Source organism: Microplitis mediator, chromosome 11 (genome assembly GCF_029852145.1).
Source record: "Microplitis mediator isolate UGA2020A chromosome 11, iyMicMedi2.1, whole genome shotgun sequence".
NCBI lineage: Eukaryota > Metazoa > Arthropoda > Insecta > Hymenoptera > Braconidae > Microplitis > Microplitis mediator.
Genome location: NC_079979.1, coordinates 345,179 through 366,333, shown reverse-complemented (window position 1 = coordinate 366,333; position 21,155 = coordinate 345,179). Strand labels below are relative to the sequence as shown.

The window sequence follows — 21,155 nt, the reverse complement described above, 5'->3', positions numbered from 1 at the left end:
TCTTTCCACCGGAAATTGACTTTCCCATCCGCCTGTAAGCTCAAAATTTCCAAAAAAGTTCATTTGAATAAATTTTCAAAAAAATGTGAGCCCATCTTACCCAACTTAGTCACTTATAAAAATTAATATAGCTTGTGGGTACTCTTTCCACCGGAAATTTACTTTCCCATCCGCCTACCAACTCGAAATTTCCAAAAAATTTCATTTGAATAAATTTTTAAAAAATGGATGCCCATCTTACCCAACTTAGTAACTTAGGGAAATAAATATGGCTTGTGGGTACTCTTTCTACCGGAAATTGACTTCCCCACTCGCCTATTAACTCAAAATTTCCAAAAAATTTAATTTGAATAAATTTTTTAGAAATGGATGCCCATCTTACCCAACTTAGTAACTTAAGAAAATAAATATGGCTTGTGGGTACTCTTTCCACCGGAAATTTTCCTCTCAACCCCAATATGAACCGAAATTAATTTTTCAATCAAACCGGAAGTCAGAAAATCTTTTGATACTTTGATAAAAAAAAATTAAATCAGTAGTTTTATTAGTTTTTTAAGTGTAAATTTATTAGGCTGGTAAATAGGCATTTATATTAGCTAGTGTAGTACAAGTATAATTAATTAATTGAGTAAAAAGAAATTGGTGATTGTCTTTTCCTCCTTTTTAATTTTGGCCTCATTTTTATTACTTTTTTTTAGGCTAGTTGATTTATTGTTTTAAAGTTTAGATCGAGATCAATAAATCTATTTCTTCAATACTAGTAATTCTGAAAAAAAAATTACATTTAATTATTATTTATTTATTTATTTTTTTTTGTTTTTTTTTTTTTTAATTACCATTTTTTCAATTGATGAAAATGTTAATGAGTAAGTACACGTGCATAACTTTTTCTATCATGCATAAAATAATTAATTAACTTTTAAATAAAAATAAAATAAAAAATTATTAAAAAAAAAAATTTACCTTCGACTATTGTGTCGTTTTATGTCTTCGAGTAAATTAACTACAGACGGATTAAGTATTGGACGAAATGTCTAAAAAAAAAAATTCGTAATTAATAAATACAATTAATGATCGACTAATTAAATAATTTTTTACATTTACTGGAGCGTGTCTCAATTCTCGTAAATCAATATTACGAAATAATTCATGCAACAGTATTTCTTCTAGTGATGGATAACGATTATCTGGACTATTGAAAATGAATTCCATTAGCTCGTAAACCTGAAATTTTATTTTTTTTAAATTATCAACGAAAAAATTATTTGATATTCAATTACAAAATTTTAAAGTCGATATTAGTGTCAAGCGGTAAATTTCCGTTAAAATGAGTACCCACAACCCATATTTATTTTTAATTATTTTTTTTTCATAACCCGCGAGTTCAATTCGCGGTTTTATGAATTTTTACATAATGAGCGTAAGTATGACTTGTTGGTACTCAAATTACCGGAAATTTTCTGCTCTACACGACTGGACTGTCGAAAATTTTTTAAAATTTAGTTGTGCCATATATTGAAATATATGTCCATCTTATACGACTTTGGTAAAATTTGAAATAAGTAGGGCTTGTGGGTACTCATTTTATTGGAAATTTACCGCTTGACACGTGGGTAGAACTCAATTTTTTTTAAAACTGTCCTGAACTTTAAAATGTCAATTAATAAAAATTTAAATAAATTAAATTACCAATGGAAATTTAGCAACGTCATCATAATGAATTCTGGACGGCTTAAATGAACACAATTCATACCCTGTTGTCATTTCGAATAATAAATGTCCTAAAAATAAAAAAAAATTAGTAGAATAAATAATTGGGTAATTAGATAATTAAATTATTTACCAAAGCAAATGCTTTCGATCGAAGTTCCATATGGAGCTCGTGTACTAACGAGCGGATAAATTCGGCTTGTAAAACCTAGGAGAGAATTTTCTAAACCGGCAACTCGCGCCATTCCGTTTTGAATCGCGACATTTCCTGAGTGTAAATGGATCGTCGGATATCCACGATCTTTTAAAAATAAAAGTGCTTCGAGAATTTGACGTCCGATTACTTGAATTTGTGGTAAAATTAGTCCATTACCACGAGAAACATATTTATTGGTCCAATCATTGTTCCAACTGTTTTTGTCAATCTGTAGTACAAAAAAAGTTCAGTCTTTTAAAAATTTGTAACATTTTACGTAATTAATATTAAGGGTCGTCAATGGTCTTATTTTTAAGCTCAGACCTTTAGCTACAATTTTCATTAATGTTTCATCGAAATTCGATCGATAGTTTCTGAGATATCGATCTCTGTAGATGGAAGCAAATTTTTAGAAAATTTAATTTTTGAATCTGGACATGAGAACTTTTAAAATTCGTAACTTCTAGAAAAATTGAGATTAAGGCTCGTGATTGGGCTCAAATTAAAGTTAAGGGTTCAAGGAACAACTTTTGTTAAGGTTGCGTCCACTTCCGGTCAACAGTTTTCGAGATATCGATCTATATAGATAAAAAGACATTTTGGGAAATTTTAAATTTTATTTCAGATGAAACTTAAAAAATTCATAACTTGTAGAAAAATCGAAATGGAGGCTCGTGATTGGGCTCAAATTAAAGTTAAGGGTTCTAGGAACAACTTTTGTCAAGGTTTAGTCCACTTCCGGTCAACAGTTTTCGAGATATCGATTTATATAGATAGAAAGACATTTTGGGAAATTTTAAATTTTATTTCGGATGAAACTTAAAAAATTCATAACTTGCAGAAAAATCAAAATGGTGGCTCGTGATTGGGCTCAAATTATAGTTAAGGGTTCAAGGAACAACTTTTGTTAAGGTTTAGTCCACTTCCGGTCAACAGTTTTCGAGATATCGATCAATATAGATAGAAAGACATTTTGGGAAATTGAAAAATTTGTTTGAGATGAAACTTTAAAAATTCATAACTTCTAGGAAAATTGGAATAGAGGCTCGTGATTGGGCTCAAATTAAAGCTAAGACTTCTAGCAACAACTTTCATAAATATTTGATCAAGTTTCGATTAGTAGTTTCCGAGATATCGCTCTCTACAGATAAAAATTTCAAATATGTCATCAAAGTTTCAAACTTTAAAATTAATTACTCTCAAACTAATAAATATTAATGAACCTCGCCGCGCTTAAATTGAAGCTTAGACCTTCCACTACAATTTTCATTAATGTCCTCTCAATTTAAAACTAGCGGATCTCAAGTTACAGCCCATTGAGTTTCTCGAAATTAAAATAATTACCCCATAAATTAAATCTTTAAGGCAGCCGTGATTAATCGGCTGTAAAACGATCACATAATTTTCTTCCTCGTACTCAATAAATTCAATGTCCAGTATCGGACATACGTATGGATGCTGTATAAATAGAAATAATTTATTTAGAATTTCTTTGGTCGATGGGCAGACACTCAGTGGACAATTTTTACTCAGCGGTGTCAGTGTCAGGAGTCTGTCAGTCTTCAAAAGCGTGTCCGTTACCACAAACCAAAATTTGTCCACTCGCGATCCTGTAACACATAAAAATTTTTTTTTTAATCGCTTGATTGCTTTTCAATTATTTCAAGTACTTACCGATATTGTGAAGCTGGTTGGCTAAATTATATCGCGTTGTTGCTTGTAAATAAACTTGACAAATATTTAGCGCTTGGTCCCGTGATTTTTTTTCTAATTCTAAATATTCAATTCTTTCCTCACAGATCGTTGGATTTTGGTCTAGTGACTTGTAGTGATGTTTTCCATTACTAAAAAAAATAATAAAATTATTTAAAATTTTAAATATAAATATGATCATCTTACACGACTTTGGAAAAAATTAAAAATAACAAGGGCATGTGGGTACTCATTCCACAGGAAATTTTATACTGAACACTCCCATGACTTCAAAAATTTCAAAATAGTTAATTTTGACTAATTTTTAGAAAATGGCTCATTTTACCCAACTTTGTAAATATGTAAAATAAGTCCAGCTTGTGGGTACTCATTTTACAGGAAATTTTATACTGAACACTCCCATGACTTCAAAAATTTCAAAATCGTTAATTTTGACTAATTTTCAGAAAATGGTTCATTTTACCCAACTTTGTAAATATGTAAAATAAGTCCAGCTTGTGGGTACTCATTCTACAGGAAATTTTATACTGAACACTCCCATGACTTCAAAAATTTAAAAATCATTAATTTTGACTAATTTTTAGAAAATGGCTCATTTTACCCAACTTTGTAAATATGTAAAATAAGTCCAGCTTGTGGGTACTCATTTTACAGGAAATTTTCTGCCCTACAATTTTGGTCCTTACAAAAATTACCCTATCTCTAATAGTTTCTGAGATATTAATAAAAATCACCTAACAGCGATTTTAAAAAAAATTAAAATATTAATTAAGTTTTACTAATTTAATAATATTTCCAGTCAATATAATTTTAATCTGTTATGAAGCATAAAAATAAATGCCTAAGCTCGTTTATTGAAAGGTTTCATCCAATAAATAATTTTCAAAAAAATAAAAAAAAATTACCTCGACTCGCTTTCGCGTGAGCGTGTTATAGAAACACGATTGAATAAAATTTTAGCGAGACTATCAATTTTATTGACAAATTGGAATTTATCTTCACTTAAATTATTAATACTCGAGGAACTAGTACTCGCGTTACTTGTCGTACTTTCAATACTTGTACTACGATTATTTTTAACGTAATTGCGTGCCGTCAACATGGCATTTGAATCAAGTTCAATGGCACTACGTGTCCGTCGATTTGGCGGTCGTTTTTTACGTTTAACACGAGCTGGCTCCTGGTAAAAACGATCGTGTCCTGTGCAATCTGACCCGCGACGTGACCCACCAGAATCTTCATCCTTTTTGTTGAGTTGCTGATAAATGCTGAACATGATTCGACTATTGTTTTTTTTATCACAGATCGGGTGAGTTAACTGATGACAGAACAACAACTGAGGGTGCTCAGGGTGGACAAATTACATATTTTTATAACCGCGCATGCGATGCGCGGTCGACTGACGAGTGGGTGCGCGTTAGTAACAACTACGGAGACTTAAAGCTACGGTACTGAGATCTAATGGATTATGAACTTAATTATGGGTTGAAATTTGTGTCAAGCGGAAAATTTCCGTTAGTTTGAGCACCCACAATCCATATTTAGTTTAAACATTTTTTCACGTCGTATAAAATGGACATATTTTTTTTTAATTTGTAAAAATCATTTTTTTTTACTGTCTGAAGCTTATAGGCGGGTTGGAAATGATATTTCCTCTGGAATGAGTACCCACAACCCATATTTATTTTTAAAATTTTTAAACTCAGCAGGAAATTCATTGAAATAAATTTCTTATTTTTTCGAAACAAATTGTTTCAAACAATTGATCATTTATTCAACCAAAAATCATTACAGAATTTTGTTTATAAATTTATTTAAATTAGTTATAATAATAATTAACAAAGTCGAGGTGATTATAAAATTAAAGAGAAAAATATAATTAATTGGATTTAGTTGGTATATCAAGAACAATATCTTCATCAAAATTATTTTTGTATTTATCTAAATCATCTTGTGACATTTCAGTACCGAAAAAATCATAAAAATCGTATCCACGTATTTTAAAACCCAAAAAACCTCCATAACCTTTTTGTCTTCGGTAAAATAATTCCAATCCACTGAGCGGTACTTTTAGATCTGATAATGCTACCGGCTGTAAATCAATATAAGGAATAGTGTGTTGGGCCATGTCTAGTCTAAAACCAGTAGCTCGTATTTTGAGTGCTTCATTGGGATCTGAATATGGTGGGTTTGTAGGTGCTTTTATGGGATCATCCAATTTGAACAAATCTAGATAACGCCTGTAATTAATAAAAAAAACTATAGTTTTTTACAAAAGATGCTAGTATACAATCCCTGCTTTGAAAGTTTAATTTAGGAGCGTAGAATATCGGTAGAGAAATGACCGATTTTATATGCCTGCACTATTCGCTCCGTGCGCGACAGCAGCGCCCAGTAATATATGAACTAAAGGAGGATATTGAAGTACATTGAACATACAATTTGATAGGAGTTTGCATTATAAATTACAATTTTTTATCTTAAAAAAAATTCTATGAATATAAAAAGCACGTTTAATAAATTCTTATTATATATTGTTATCAATTTAGCTAACAAAAACTAAGTATGATTAATAAATAAATATCAAATAAAATACTTGAAACTCAGTGAAAATTTGGTTATAACTGTCAAAGTTTAGCAAAACAATCATACAAAATAAAAATTTCTTAAATAACTAATATTAATATTTTTTCAACTAAATTCTTTTATATTTATAAAATAAATTTTTATTTTCTTTATATTTAGTTTCAAATAATATATGGAACTAATTATAAGAACGGTCACAGACATCGGACGATTCTTTAAAGTATTAAGTAAATAAATGAATGAATAAAATGGTTGCATTATTCATAAAAAAATGTTGAACACCCAAAATGCATTTTAATTATTTTTAAAAATAATAATAAACTGTTTATAAAAAAACCTATTAATTTTCTCATGTCTGCAATTTTCAGTGTCACTTTCATGACTGAAAAGGTTATGTTATGTTACACAAAAAAAAGTATTTCTCGGCCCAAAAATTTTTTACTCGCTCCAAGAAAATTTTTACTTGCCCTAACAAATTTTGCATTATGAATTAAAAACGAAAATTTTCTTGGGGTAAGGAAAAATTTTCTTGAGCCAAGAAAAACATGTTTTGAGCGAAAAAAATTGTCTTACGCCAAGTAATTTTTTCTAGTCTTGAGAAAATTTTTGTTTTTTTTCACAATGCAAAATTTTTCTTGCACAAAGAAAACCCTTTTTTTCTGTAGTGCTTACGTTTCCCTTCTTACCGCAGCTATCCATTTTTTTCTTCGATTCAATTTCTATGAAGCAACCGGAAATTTATAAAATTTGCAATCATTTTTTTTGCTCGAATGTTTGCAGTTTACAACACAACAACTTAGATGGCTCATTTTATTTTTTTTAATCAAAAAAAAATAATAAATAAAAATTAACAAGTGATTATATTAAGTTATACGCCAGAAAAATAAAATGTCCTCCCATAGTACCGGAATTATCCGCTGGCGTCAATTTGGTTTCCCCTACCATGACTTCGCACGGAGCGAATACCATTCACTATTTCAAAGAAGGCTATAATAAAATCTCTTATTAAAAAATCTATTAAATTCAGCTTAGATTCCCACATGACATTTCGGGTGGATCCCCATATGTTATCCTATAAAAATTTAGCATAGATTCCCACATGCCGTTTTTAAATGGAACCTCATATGATTTTCTATAAAAATCGAGCATAGTTTTTCGTAATTCGTCTTTGCTCTCGGGTGCTAAGATCCTCACTCGTTTTTTGTAACACAGCGCAACCAGTCAGCTAATTTTGGAACTAATCGGTACCATACTTTGTCATTTATTATTTTATTTCATAAATCGCTATTTTATTATCTGACATTACCTCTTTCTATCGTATTCACTTGAACGTCTTGGTGTAGTTTGCCAATTTATCCAATCACTTTCAAAATCAGCATCCTCGTCCTCCAAATCAATGGGATCTTCTAGTTTACCAGTTTTGTAATCAAACGGCCACGGAAGAATTTGTAATTCAACAGCTTTTGTTTCTTTGTTATAAACAAAAGTAACTCCAACAATTATTTCACCCTTTGGAGTTTTTAATTGATCGATATTAATTGTTCTGCTATCATAGGTAATAAATTTAAAATCTATATTATTGAATAATTTTCGTTGACCCATTTTAGTATCCATCCGAAAACCGCCATTATCTTTTTCATCATAAGAAAATCGGGGCAATTTTTTCCACTTTGATGTCCCTGGTACTATTTCACCATAAGGTCCTAATTTACTTTGCTCAATTTGAATATGAAATAATTGATATTTGTTGACAAAACGTACTCCAGTAACCACCCTAGTGTGCAATATTAAAAAATTGAATTCTATGATAAATTCGAAACCCATGTAACAGTTATTTCTATGACATGTTGCTGGTCAAGGCACTGATCACAATAAAATTTCGATAGATATAATATGGATTCACCCAAGACACAAGATAGTCTTGTACTATTTTTATGAAAATATCTTGCGAAAGATCCCTAGTTGTCCACTTCTTTATATACCTATCAAAATGTCACAGGATATTAACCATTTCTCGTTTGGAAGTTTCAAATAGTCTCGATGTGAGTTGTTTGGGGATAAAACCAATCGCAGTTCTTAGTAAGGCTGTGTGAGTTACTGTTCAATCGTAATAGTGCATGCATGAGCCCTCTTCTACTTTTTTTTCTGTCCCTCCTTTACTAAACAGGCTCTCTCACTTAAAGACGAGGACGTAGGATTCAAATTAAGAGTAGGGAAGGTCCACCGGGAAAGGGTTAATGCCAGATTCTAAAGAAAGATAGTTGTTGGACTTGCGCATGATATTCTACAGAAGAACATTCAAAATGTCTTGCTCAAGATCTGGTAGTAAAGTTACTTACGCGTGTCTTGAGCGAGTCTTGCAACAAAAATTACTTGCAGAAACAAGCGAATGTCTTGCGGCAGGTTCGCGCAAGAAGTCGTGTATTACACTCTCTATTTATCTCACTTCTATCTCTGTCATTTTACCCCAAGACCCTCTCCGTATGCCAATGGAGGGGGTAAAGTGGCAGAGACAAAAGTGAGACATATTGTCTGAAACAATATCCATTTTTATAAAGACGTGGACAACTAGAGTGACCCTGACCAGGCTTGAGTAAGATTGCAATAAGATTAATATATGGGACATTATGGCAATATTTACATATTATTCTCAATGTCTGCATATTGTGGTATCAAACTAATTGTCCTAATAGCAGTAGAACTGCCATCTTGTTCAGCGCAAGTACACATACAAGTATAACAATAATCAAGACTTTTAAGACCTTCTTTTATGAGATATCGCTTTCCCTCACAATCCCCAGGTTCGCCAAATACTTGATTGTTGTCATGTCGCTTGGCCCACTGAAACCGTCTATCAGAATTTTCATCCTGTGAATGAATTTATCTGATTATTGGATCTAATGTTGATTCAAATTTAAAATTTAAATTACCAGTTCACAAATATGTGTATTCCCGGTGCTGAAACAATCATAAAGTATCCCATTGCAACGCTTTGCATGACAATGTTTCATGCCATTACCATACCGATCATACATTATATAACATCTGTCGATACGGGAAAAATCGAGACCACCGCATGATGTTGAACACCTACCATTACCTGCATTTGTGTGTTGATCATTAACAACAACTCCTTGAAATAGACCCAAAAATTCCGAAAATGTTTTTCCTAAAAAAATTGTTGTAAATAGTACACAAAATAATTAATCCTTCAATTTATGAAATAGTAATGGAGAGTACGGTATTCCACTGAAAAATATCGTAAAATACTGTATTTTATAAAACAAGATTCTAAAGTCTGGTATTTTACGGAACAATATCATAGAGTACACGGTATCCCGCATGGAAATGCTATATATTGTTAAAAGTATATAAAAAAATATATGGTGAATATGTGATAAATATATAGCGGCAAAAATATCTATATTGAAAAATATGTTTTGTAACGAGGTTTATAAATACCTCCTTATCGTACCATGATAATAGGCAGTTACCTTGGGTAATTACCATGTGTTACCTGGTTTACCCACTAGATTACATTTAATCATTATTATTATTTAATAATCCCTCTCCATTTGTATTTCAAATGGAAGGGATGCGCATCACGTCGACGCGTCAGCATCGACGTGAATCTATAAAAAGGCCTACGCGCCGATAATAATCAGTTTTATACTCAGTTTATCTCATTTTCTCTTCCGTTATGTCATTATAATAAATATAGTTTACATTTTAACCTTTTTTTAATTTTTAACTAACCTGCTTATCTATTAGTTTCTAAGCTTTACTATTAGATAACTCTAGCCCATAGCTTCACTATGGAAGACGGAAACCCCGTAGGGATTTACCTTGGTTTATCCTGTGTGCTTTCACACATCCTAGCCTGTATCCTTGCGCTACAGAAGGCGGAAACCCCGCAGAGGTCATACATTCCTATTTCCTCGTACGAGTTATTCGTACAACCCAGCCTGCATCCTTGCGCTGCAGAAGACGGTAATCACGTGGGGATATACATTCCTATATCCCGTGTGAGTTATTCATACATCCTAGCCTGTATCCTTGCGCTACAGAAGGCGGAAACCCCGCAGGGCATATACATTCCTATATCCCCGTATGAGTTATTCATACACCCTAGCCTGCATCCTTGCGCTGCAGAAGACGGCAACCCCGTAGAGGTGTGCCTTGCGCAGCCTCGTACGACCTTGGTCGTACACCACAGCCTATAGCATTCCCTATAGAAGACGGTAGCCCCGTAATCCACCTTTTTGTGTGGTTTTTAAATAAACAATTGTGGAGCTTAGGCCACAATTGTTTCTTTTAATCATTACCTGCTATTTTCTATTTACCTGCATCATTGAACCAGTTATTTATAGGTAAGTATAACAATTCTATTATTATTACACCTTTTCAATCTCTCGTGCTTATCACTCTTTAGCTTGCTACATAAATACCTGTAATCTAATTTCTTTTCATATTATTTATAACGCCCCACGATTCCCGATCCTTTATATGCATTTTGCATGTATAAATTCAAGGCCAACCGGTCGTCTGGTCCTTACGAACCGGGTAACACCAGGATCAGTTACCAAATAATTAGCTTACTAGCTAAAAGGGACACGGGCCCATTTAATTTAAATGGGTAACGGACGGTTGATTCATCCCTATTAGAGGGGTGGACCTCAACTTCGTTTCAGTGGCGCCCAACGTGGGGCCACATGGCCCAAAGATTACAGGAGAATTTAAAACATTAAAATCTACCTTAACTTTCCTGAAATTTAAAGTCATTAGCTTCAACCCCATTCATATAACATTAATACTGTTCAATGACGCCCATAAGGCCCTATTTATATTAAAAAAAACTTAAAATCTAAAATCAGTAGAATCACCTGGCCAACCAGTGTTAAACATAATTTATTACTTTATAAATTACCTATATAAATTACTCTTTTATGCAAGCACCGTAAAACATTATTAACTACTTGAATCTATTATCATACTCTATTTAAAAGAAAGTAATTTATTTGATAAATTTAATATCAGTAGTAATTTTTCATTTAATTATAATAGTAAAATCATTTAATTATAATATTAAAATCATTTAATAATAAAAATTAAAATCATTATAATTTTTGATCAGCTCCTTCTGAGCAATAATTAAATTAAAATAAAATTATAAATAATCTCAAATTCTATATAAAAATGTATGACATCATACAAAATAAATTTCAAAAATGAGACGCTTTTAAAAAAAAAAAATAGTTCTTGGAACTCTTGGCGTCGCATTCCAATATCTCACGTGATCCGACTCGCGGCATCACGCGCGAAATATTATTTTCAAAACCTGGAAAAACTCAATACTCAATAACTACCAGATTGTACCACTTTGGTGATAATCTTATTTTATAATAGTTATTTAATTTTATAAACAACTTTGAGTATCCACAAAATATTATTTAATTAAATGGTTTGACCTAGTTTGATTACGGCTTCACCGCTTCAGACTATAATCCTGAAAATTACTACGTCGTTCAAATATTGTATAAATAAATATTGTTTATGTAGCTGCACTATAAAACTTCTTCAAAGTGTTTAGTAAAAAGTTATTGTTAACCTTGTGGCCTCACCGCATAAATAAAATACTATTAAATTAATTAACATTTATTTAAATAAATAACAGAGTATTAAAACCGATTCGTCGGAAAAATACCAAAATACCTGTGCACGTGATTGTCCCATGCGCACAATTACCAGGAACCTGATAACGTAAGCCCTTCTGGCATCCGATATAAAATAATATTAATTTAAAATTTGTTTAAATAATTGTAAAAGCCCTTCTGGCTATCAGACCTAGTAAAATGGAATTTTGATTCCAATACAGTTATCAAAAACTGTACAGATCATATAATGATCTATAAACTGTAAATCATCTTTGATTACTTAAAATCAAATCATAAGTTATCATGCTACAGAGACCAGATAACTAATTATCAGATCATGCTATCAGCATGAAAATAAAATCCCTGAAAAACCACGAATTTACGTACGTTACACGACATCCACTAAAGTTTATAATAAACAAAAATACATAAATATTAAAATCAAGAAATTATAATTTCCAAAGATAAAATTCTACGAACTACGTAAAGAAAGAGTTGAGAATCACTTAATATAATTTAGTATATTAAATCATTAGAGAAATTATAATTGACAGACTATACATTGACCCCCCGCTTTTCACCTGACATGACGTCACTAGCACAGATCAAGCGCATCGCTGCTACCACCGCATAATCTGACCTGACGCCATACAGTACATATCGTACTTAAAAGCACCTGTCCATCATAATTTTATTCATTCTCTATCGTAACAAACTCCACATAATATTAACATATCAACAAAAATACAACGCTTATAAACTTTTGTGACCTGGTTTTTACTGTTATAACCGTAAGTACGAATAAAATATATATTTAAATTCGTGAACTGGGATAACTCTCAGGAACACCTGTATCGATCCATGGTGTATAATTTTGTATTCTTTCGTATATTTATTCAACTAACCGCCCAGTGGCTATTTGAACAAATATACTAATAACCGACTAAAAATAACCCCTTTGGAAAAAGGGAGAGTCGAGAAACGAAACTGGAGCAATATTTAATTACTCCAGGAAAATATTAAACTCATATTTATGACTCTAAAAATACAAGCGATAAATAAAATCTGATATTACCTGTAAACTCTTTGAAAGATAATAACCGCAGATAACGTAAAATATACATCATAAAATATTTTACTACTCAGCAAAAAACTGAGCAGCAAATAATAAAGTAAAAATATAAAAATATCAGATCTAAAAGAAAAAAAAAAAAAGAAAACATTTGTAATTAAAATTACAAATAAAACCTGAAAAAAATCGTGAACATATTAAGTGCTGTTTTTCGATATCTTACAGATAACCAGAAAAACTGCAACCGATTAAAAGAAAACGCTGTACCGGAAACGGAAGTCAATGACCGGAGCAACTCTGTAACGGAGATCCTTTCTGCGGCCCTGCTCAGCGTACGTGAATATTTTCCGGACACACACATCGGAGCAACAGCAGTGTAGCTGCTTCAAAATATAGCTACTCCAGCGAAAGCGAAAGTAACGTATAATTGTGAGCGCGCATGCTCCACAGTCAGCGCGCCAATCACAGACTCCCTCTTCCCCTGTGTCCACTCATACTCAACGAAAGTAAAAATATTCACCCAATCCTTTGTCATCCTAACTCGAACTACGACTAATCGATACTATAGCTATATAGACTACTTTATACGCTATAGCACATACAACGTATTTACCGGCATACAACCGCAGCATAAATTGCGTCTCATTCGTTTAAACGAATAATTATAAACGCGACGTTTTTAGACGATGGGGACCTGCACGTGTCGTTATTTCTGATAATGGCACAGAATTTACAAACAAAGACGTAACTTCATTTTTAAACTTAACGCAGACTGCCCACGAATTTACTCCACCTTATTCTCCTCAATCTAATCCAATTGAGAGAATAAATCGAAATCTAAAAACCATGATCCGATCTTACTTAACCGACAAACACAATAAATGGGATGAGTGGCTACCTGAACTAACTTACGCCTACAATACATCCATCCACAGTTCCCTTGCATGCAGCCCTGCCTTCCTCAATTTTGGCAGAGATCCTAGATACCTTGAACTGCACCGCGACGTATCCTTAATACCTGAGGTGAATGAACCTGTGGAGCGTGAGCAACTCATGAATTTATTAGATGAGATTCGACATTTTGTTGAACTAAAAATGCTAAAGGCACAAGATGTGCAAACCACCGCGCGAAAATCTTCGCGACCTGAAACCAACTTAACAGTTGGTACCGAAGTATATATCAAATCAAAAACTCTGAGTCGAAAAGCAGAAGGGATCGCTGGTAAGCTCGTTCCACCCAGAAAGGGTCCATTTTTTATAAATAAATTCATATCAGCAAGCATGGCTACCATTTGTGATGAGAATAATAAAATTATCGGCACTTATAAATTATCAGATCTAAAAGTGCCTAGAAGGTCTACACGTCACACTTGAGTAATTAATGTATCTTTTTAATTTCACAGAGTCGACCGCCTGAACAACACCAAGGGGCGAGACACTTTACCACCTACGCCATCATCGAACGTGAAACATCACTGTGAGCCAATTAAACCTGAAAAATGACCGAAGAGAGCGCTCGTCGATCCAGCCTACGAAATTATTGGAGTAACCCTGTGTTCAAGGCACCTGCATTTATTGGTCCCAATATACCGACCACTCCAAATTTATTATATCGATTCCATGTGACCAGAGAACACCGACGCACTATCGTGTATGAACAACCTAACAGCAAGTTAGTCGAAATCAGCGACATATCATTTGTCAATCCAGTACCAAGACCAGTAATTGTTACCACGCCACCTGACTTCACGACTGTACCATTTGTCGTGCCATTGACTATTAAAATCGGAGAATCTACGCACGAGAGCCATTATGACCTGCGTGACACTGTATCAGAAGAAACCTGGAGAACTTATTGGCGAACATTGTGCCAAAAAGTCGAAGTATTACCACCATCTACCAGAACAGTGGGAACCCAGACCGCTGAAACCAGATTATCGTCAGTACCTGGGTCAACTGGATGTCTCCGATGTAAAAGGAAGGGACATTCCCACCAAGAGTGCTCCAACGCCAAATTTGGAGACGACTATTGTACAAGCTGTCTACGAGTAGGACATAACAACAACGCCTGTCCGTACCTGCCATCATCATCCGCTGGTTTCGAGCTGATGAAAGAATTTTGCCTATCATGCAAAACGCAACACCCATATTTTGACCCTAAATGCAGAGCCTGTAGAGCTCGGGTGAACCTGAGCAGAGAAGAAAGAGGGGCCGTGGACATCCTACCACCATAATCACCATCATCTGCATCAAACCAAGTGTCTCGCACCTGAGGTAACATGTTCAGTGAGTCTATTTATTTATTTTTATGTTTCATTTCTATTTTTACTTTTATTTTTCTGGGCTTCACCCGAAAACTTCAAAAAAAAAAAAAAAAAAAAAAAAAAAAAAAATTTTATTTAATTACTCAAGTTTTATTTTGTAAAAGATTTGTTTTGTACCTCAGAATGCGAAATGACCAGTATCTTATTAATTAACAATTTAAATATTACTCATATCATTACCGATATCACCGAAAAAAAAAAAAAAAATAATAATAATATGACTGAATATATCACGCTAAATAAATATATATGTGATGTTACGAATAAATTTAAGACTGTTTTAAAATAACATATAAAATAGAATTTATAAATGTTAAGAAGGAAAGAAAAGATATAAATAATATAATATTATATAAGATTATTTATTACAAGAGGTAACATTTAGTTTATAGATAACCAAGTATTTTTATACCGAGATTACCTGACATTAAGTTAAACATATGATAATTTATTGTAACTCGTCTATTATTTTGTATTTTACTTTTATTTTATTTAAAAAGGATATTGATGAATCCTAAGAGTGTTACCTGATATAAAAAGTATTAAGTACCGAATGTTATTATAATTAATTATTATTGATTGTCACTAACTATTGATTTGTAATAATTGATTATTCTCATTATTATCTTTACAGAATAATTGTACGTAATCGCCTATCATCATGGTACTTTTCAACTTGTTTTCGACTGAAAGTCACCGAGTAACTTCCAGTCTGGCTCGGGGGTGTAACGAGGTTTATAAATACCTCCTTATCGTACCATGATAATAGGCAGTTACCTTGGGTAATTACCATGTGTTACCTGGTTTACCCACTAGATTACATTTAATCATTATTATTATTTAATAATCCCTCTCCATTTGTATTTCAAATGGAAGGGATGCGCATCACGTCGACGCGTCAGCATCGACGTGAATCTATAAAAAGGCCTACGCGCCGATAATAATCAGTTTTATACTCAGTTTATCTCATTTTCTCTTCCGTTATGTCATTATAATAAATATAGTTTACATTTTAACCTTTTTTTAATTTTTAACTAACCTGCTTATCTATTAGTTTCTAAGCTTTACTATTAGATAACTCTAGCCCATAGCTTCACTATGGAAGACGGAAACCCCGTAGGGATTTACCTTGGTTTATCCTGTGTGCTTTCACACATCCTAGCCTGTATCCTTGCGCTACAGAAGGCGGAAACCCCGCAGAGGTCATACATTCCTATTTCCTCGTACGAGTTATTCGTACAACCCAGCCTGCATCCTTGCGCTGCAGAAGACGGTAATCACGTGGGGATATACATTCCTATATCCCGTGTGAGTTATTCATACATCCTAGCCTGTATCCTTGCGCTACAGAAGGCGGAAACCCCGCAGGGCATATACATTCCTATATCCCCGTATGAGTTATTCATACACCCTAGCCTGCATCCTTGCGCTGCAGAAGACGGCAACCCCGTAGAGGTGTGCCTTGCGCAGCCTCGTACGACCTTGGTCGTACACCACAGCCTATAGCATTCCCTATAGAAGACGGTAGCCCCGTAATCCACCTTTTTGTGTGGTTTTTAAATAAACAATTGTGGAGCTTAGGCCACAATTGTTTCTTTTAATCATTACCTGCTATTTTCTATTTACCTGCATCATTGAACCAGTTATTTATAGGTAAGTATAACAATTCTATTATTATTACACCTTTTCAATCTCTCGTGCTTATCACTCTTTAGCTTGCTACATAAATACCTGTAATCTAATTTCTTTTCATATTATTTATAACGCCCCACGATTCCCGATCCTTTATATGCATTTTGCATGTATAAATTCAAGGCCAACCGGTCGTCTGGTCCTTACGAACCGGGTAACACCAGGATCAGTTACCAAATAATTAGCTTACTAGCTAAAAGGGACACGGGCCCATTTAATTTAAATGGGTAACGGACGGTTGATTCATCCCTATTAGAGGGGTGGACCTCAACTTCGTTTCAGTTTTTTACATATATTGGATTATATATTTATCATAATATATTTACTTGTATATAATGTTTTGTATTTTTCTATATATATTATCCCATATAATGCTCAATATATTCTTATCATATATCGATAGTATATATATTAGGGTGTCCCAAAATAAAAAAATATTTTTTTTTTTAAAGTCTTATGGGCTCAAAAGTTACTTCATATTATAAAAAGGATCCTCACAAAATTTCAGCCAGATATCTTTAAAATTGAGCTATCACAGAGGGAGGTCCCCTTTCCCATTTAAAACACACGCGAAAATTTTTCATTTTAGTTTTTCGTTATAAAGACTATGAAAAAAATTTTTTTTTCTGTTTTGCCTAGTGTGATTTTGTAGGAAATTAAATTCTCTACAAAAAAGTGCTGATGCATTATGTATGTCAAACGAACTGGGAAAAAGTTACGGGGCTTCGAAAATCAACAAAAATTTAGTTTAATCAGTGTTCAATTTTTTTTTTATTATTTTTCATTTTTATTGCATCAAAAATTTTTTTTTCAAATTTTAACGACCACGCTCTTGTAGGAAATTTAATTTCCTTCAAAAAGTATCTGATATCATATATACGTCAAAGGAATGAGAAAAAAGTTACAGGGCTTTAAATGTCAACGAAAAGTGAAGTTCACTTTCCGTTGACATTTTAGTTCAAAAAATTAATACGTTTTAAACTTCACTTTTCGTTGACATTTAAAGTCCTGTAACTTTTTTCTCATTCATTTGACGTATATATGATATCAGATACTTTTTGAAGGAAATTAAATTTCCTACAAGAGCGTGGTCGTTAAAATTTGAAAAAAAAATTTTTGATGCAATAAAAATGAAAAATAATAAAAAAAAAATTGAACAATGATTAAACTAAATTTTTGTTGATTTTCGAAGCCCCGTAACTTTTTCTCAGTTCGTTTGACATACATAATGCATCAGCACTTTTTTGTAGAGAATTTAATTTCCTACAAAATCATACTAGGCAAAACAGAAAAAAAAATTTTTTTCATAGTCTTTATAACGAAAAACTAAAATGAAAAATTTTCGCGTGTGTTTTAAATGGGAAAGGGGACCTCCCTCTGTGATAGCTCAATTTTAAAGATATCTGGCTGAAATTTTGTGAGGATCCTTTTTATAATATGAAGTAACTTTTGAGCCCATAAGACTTTAAAAAAAAAAATATTTTTTTATTTTGGGACACCCTAATATATATAATTTATAACTATAATATAATAAACTTGATATATATATATCCATATATTTTCACTTATATAATTAGTGGTATATGGTTTCTATATAATTGATTATATATGAAAGAATTTATATGATTAAATATATGGTTCGCGGTATATTGGAATTATATTTTTCCAGTATATCAAAACTTATATTTTTCGCAATATATTGAAAATTTTATTTTTTAATATACTTTTCCAATTTCTACACAATTCCACAAAAAAAAAGTCAAATTTATTCTTTTTTCTCCTTCTTCCCGATGAAAAAAGATTTTATACAATTGTATAAAATTATATACAAAAAATGGCCCGATCCAATTGTATATAACTGTATAGAAATTGTATACGATTCTACACAAATTGTATACAAGTCTATATAATTATATACAATTTTATACAAATTATATACAATTCTATATAATTATATACATTTCTATATAATTGCAATATATAGAATTGTATAGAATTGTATATAATTATATAGAATTGTATACAATTTGTATAGAATTGTATACAATTTTCTATACAAATTGTATACAATTGGATCGGGCCATTTTTTCTATCCAATTATATATAGTCTATATATAATTATATATAGTCCATATATAATTAATATATAATTCTATACAATTGTATAAAATCTTTTTTCATCGGGTTTTCATTAACCTTATATTTACTGGCAATAACCTAAGAAAAGTTAAAAAAGTGCCATATATTTTACGATATATTGGAAACCATATATTTTGCAATATATTGGAAAACATATATAAAAAATATAAAAAATACTATATATTAATTAATATACTACTTTCAATATAATATATCAATATAAAAAAGATATATTAAAATATATGTAAAACATACATAAAAAGTCATATATTGATAGATATATTGATAATATATTCTAGCAATATATTTTTTTTCAATATATTACCATATATTAATACGACAAAAATATAAATATTATTTTATATATTGTACAATATATCACATTATAATATTCATATATTCTATCATATATGTTTTCACATATAAAGTTTTTTCATGCGGGATTTCACAGAACAATGATCTAAAGTCTGGTGTTTTACGGAACAATATCATTGAGTACACGGTATTTTACGGAACAATGTTGTAAAGTCTGATATTGTACGGATAATACTGCAGAGTACACGGTATTTTAAGGAACAATGCTGTAAAATCTAGAATATTATGGATTAATACCGTAAAATACTGCATTTTACGAATTAGTACTGTAAACTACCACTTTTGTTCGTATAGTTTTGTAAAATACAGTTTTTTATGGCACTAGGCCGTATTCTGTAGAGTATGATACTTAACAGAATGGCACCGGAATTAACCTGAATACCGTAAGTTACCATAATGGACGCTCGACCGTCAGTTAAAATACTTACCGCAGTTTACAGTGAATTTCAATAATTTCCCATAGATTTTGGTAATTTACCATAACTTTGATCCATTAAGATCATAAATGAATTTTTTTTCTTACCACGAATATGTTCAGGTGGATCACAGCGACGGAACAAATCTACAGTTTCTTCAAACCCACTTTGCGTCGCTAAAATATATTCTTCTGAATGTAAAATAGCTCGTGCTGTAGTTTTTTCAACGTCCTCCGATGACTTGAGACTCAAAATAAATCCTCTAAGCTCAGATAAAATTACAGATTGATGTAATTTACGCAGTCGTAATTGTTCATTACTTTCTATTTCACACATACTTGGACGTTTATCCTGTGAACAATTCATTAATTAAAAAAAGATAAAATATTAAATTTTCAAACAGACTATTTTTTAAAAAATACATCGGCAATGCGAGTGGGCAAATTCTTGTCAGCACCATCGCCTACGTAAATTTTGTACAGCTGGCTAAGAGTTTCAGGCAAATCACTCAGCTCATTTTTGTCATCATCCGTTAAGTCTTTGGTCCCAAATTGTTCCCAAGCTTTATCAATTTTTTCAATCAGTCCTTCTAGTTTCTCATACTCTTCATTCGTTACTTCTAAATGTGGAGCTTCCGTAAAATATTTATTAATTATCTTGGCATAATTTTTCTCATTATCAATTTTTAATTGATCCAATTGTTGACCGGCAGTTTCATCCGAAGAACTCTCGGTAACGAATGATATTATTTCATCGATATAGTCTAATGAATGCAAGTCAAACGCTTCTAGCATTAAAATTGATGAGCAAATTACCAAAATACTAAATAAATACATTTCGTCTTTATAATACATTTTTGTTGGAAAATAAAGAAAATTTTCAATGTAAACTGGTCGATTTTATGAATATCACCTTCGTTTTAAAAGTTTGTTTATCGGGCGATAATACTTGACCAATTTATTTTATCATTTTTCGAAGCCGAATATTTATTACCGTATGCCTTATCGATGTCTTAAAGTCCAAACCTTGCTGAGTGAGACAATTTTTTATCTATATAATTATTAGTGGTAGTAGAGTTTAAAAAAATTGAAAATACTGCTTACATATACTTTTTTTTTATTTAAATTTTATAAAAATATACTGTAGAATGTTTTCATTATAAATCTAGACCTAGTTATGAGCAGCAACAAAATTGATGACTGTCCTTTGTAGTCCGGTCAATTTAGACCAAAAAATGAGAGTGAAGTTACATTAAGTCCCAACAAGCTGTATTTCAGT

The 21,155-nt window shown here is 31.9% G+C and overlaps 2 protein-coding genes across 5 annotated transcripts; both read right to left on the bottom strand.

Annotated features, from left to right (window-relative positions):
- Positions 1 to 707: 707 nt before the first annotated feature.
- On the bottom strand, positions 708 to 4,970 carry LOC130677411 (slowpoke-binding protein). 4 transcript variants are annotated; one of them, XM_057484166.1, is made up of 9 exons: positions 4,525 to 4,969; positions 3,581 to 3,750; positions 3,251 to 3,516; positions 1,844 to 2,135; positions 1,690 to 1,781; positions 1,099 to 1,224; positions 964 to 1,034; positions 837 to 890; positions 708 to 766 (listed from the first exon to the last, which is right to left on the bottom strand). In XM_057484166.1, the coding sequence occupies exons 1-8, from the start codon at positions 4,893 to 4,895 to the stop codon at positions 860 to 862; spliced, it is 1,419 nt and encodes a 472-aa protein (XP_057340149.1). In that variant the 5' UTR covers positions 4,896 to 4,969; the 3' UTR covers positions 708 to 766; positions 837 to 859. The 4 variants fall into 4 exon arrangements, with proteins under 4 accessions (XP_057340149.1, XP_057340150.1, XP_057340148.1 ...); XM_057484167.1 differs by having other exon boundaries at positions 1,105 to 1,224; XM_057484165.1 differs by lacking the exon at positions 837 to 890 and having other exon boundaries at positions 1,105 to 1,224; positions 4,525 to 4,970.
- Positions 4,971 to 5,394: 424 nt separating this feature from the next.
- Positions 5,395 to 20,781, bottom strand: LOC130677444 (uncharacterized). Its single transcript, XM_057484207.1, has 6 exons — positions 20,300 to 20,781; positions 19,985 to 20,228; positions 9,136 to 9,374; positions 8,847 to 9,073; positions 7,512 to 7,979; positions 5,395 to 5,859 (listed from the first exon to the last, which is right to left on the bottom strand). The coding sequence occupies exons 1-6, from the start codon at positions 20,729 to 20,731 to the stop codon at positions 5,499 to 5,501; spliced, it is 1,971 nt and encodes a 656-aa protein (XP_057340190.1). The 5' UTR covers positions 20,732 to 20,781; the 3' UTR covers positions 5,395 to 5,498.
- Positions 20,782 to 21,155: the final 374 nt, after the last annotated feature.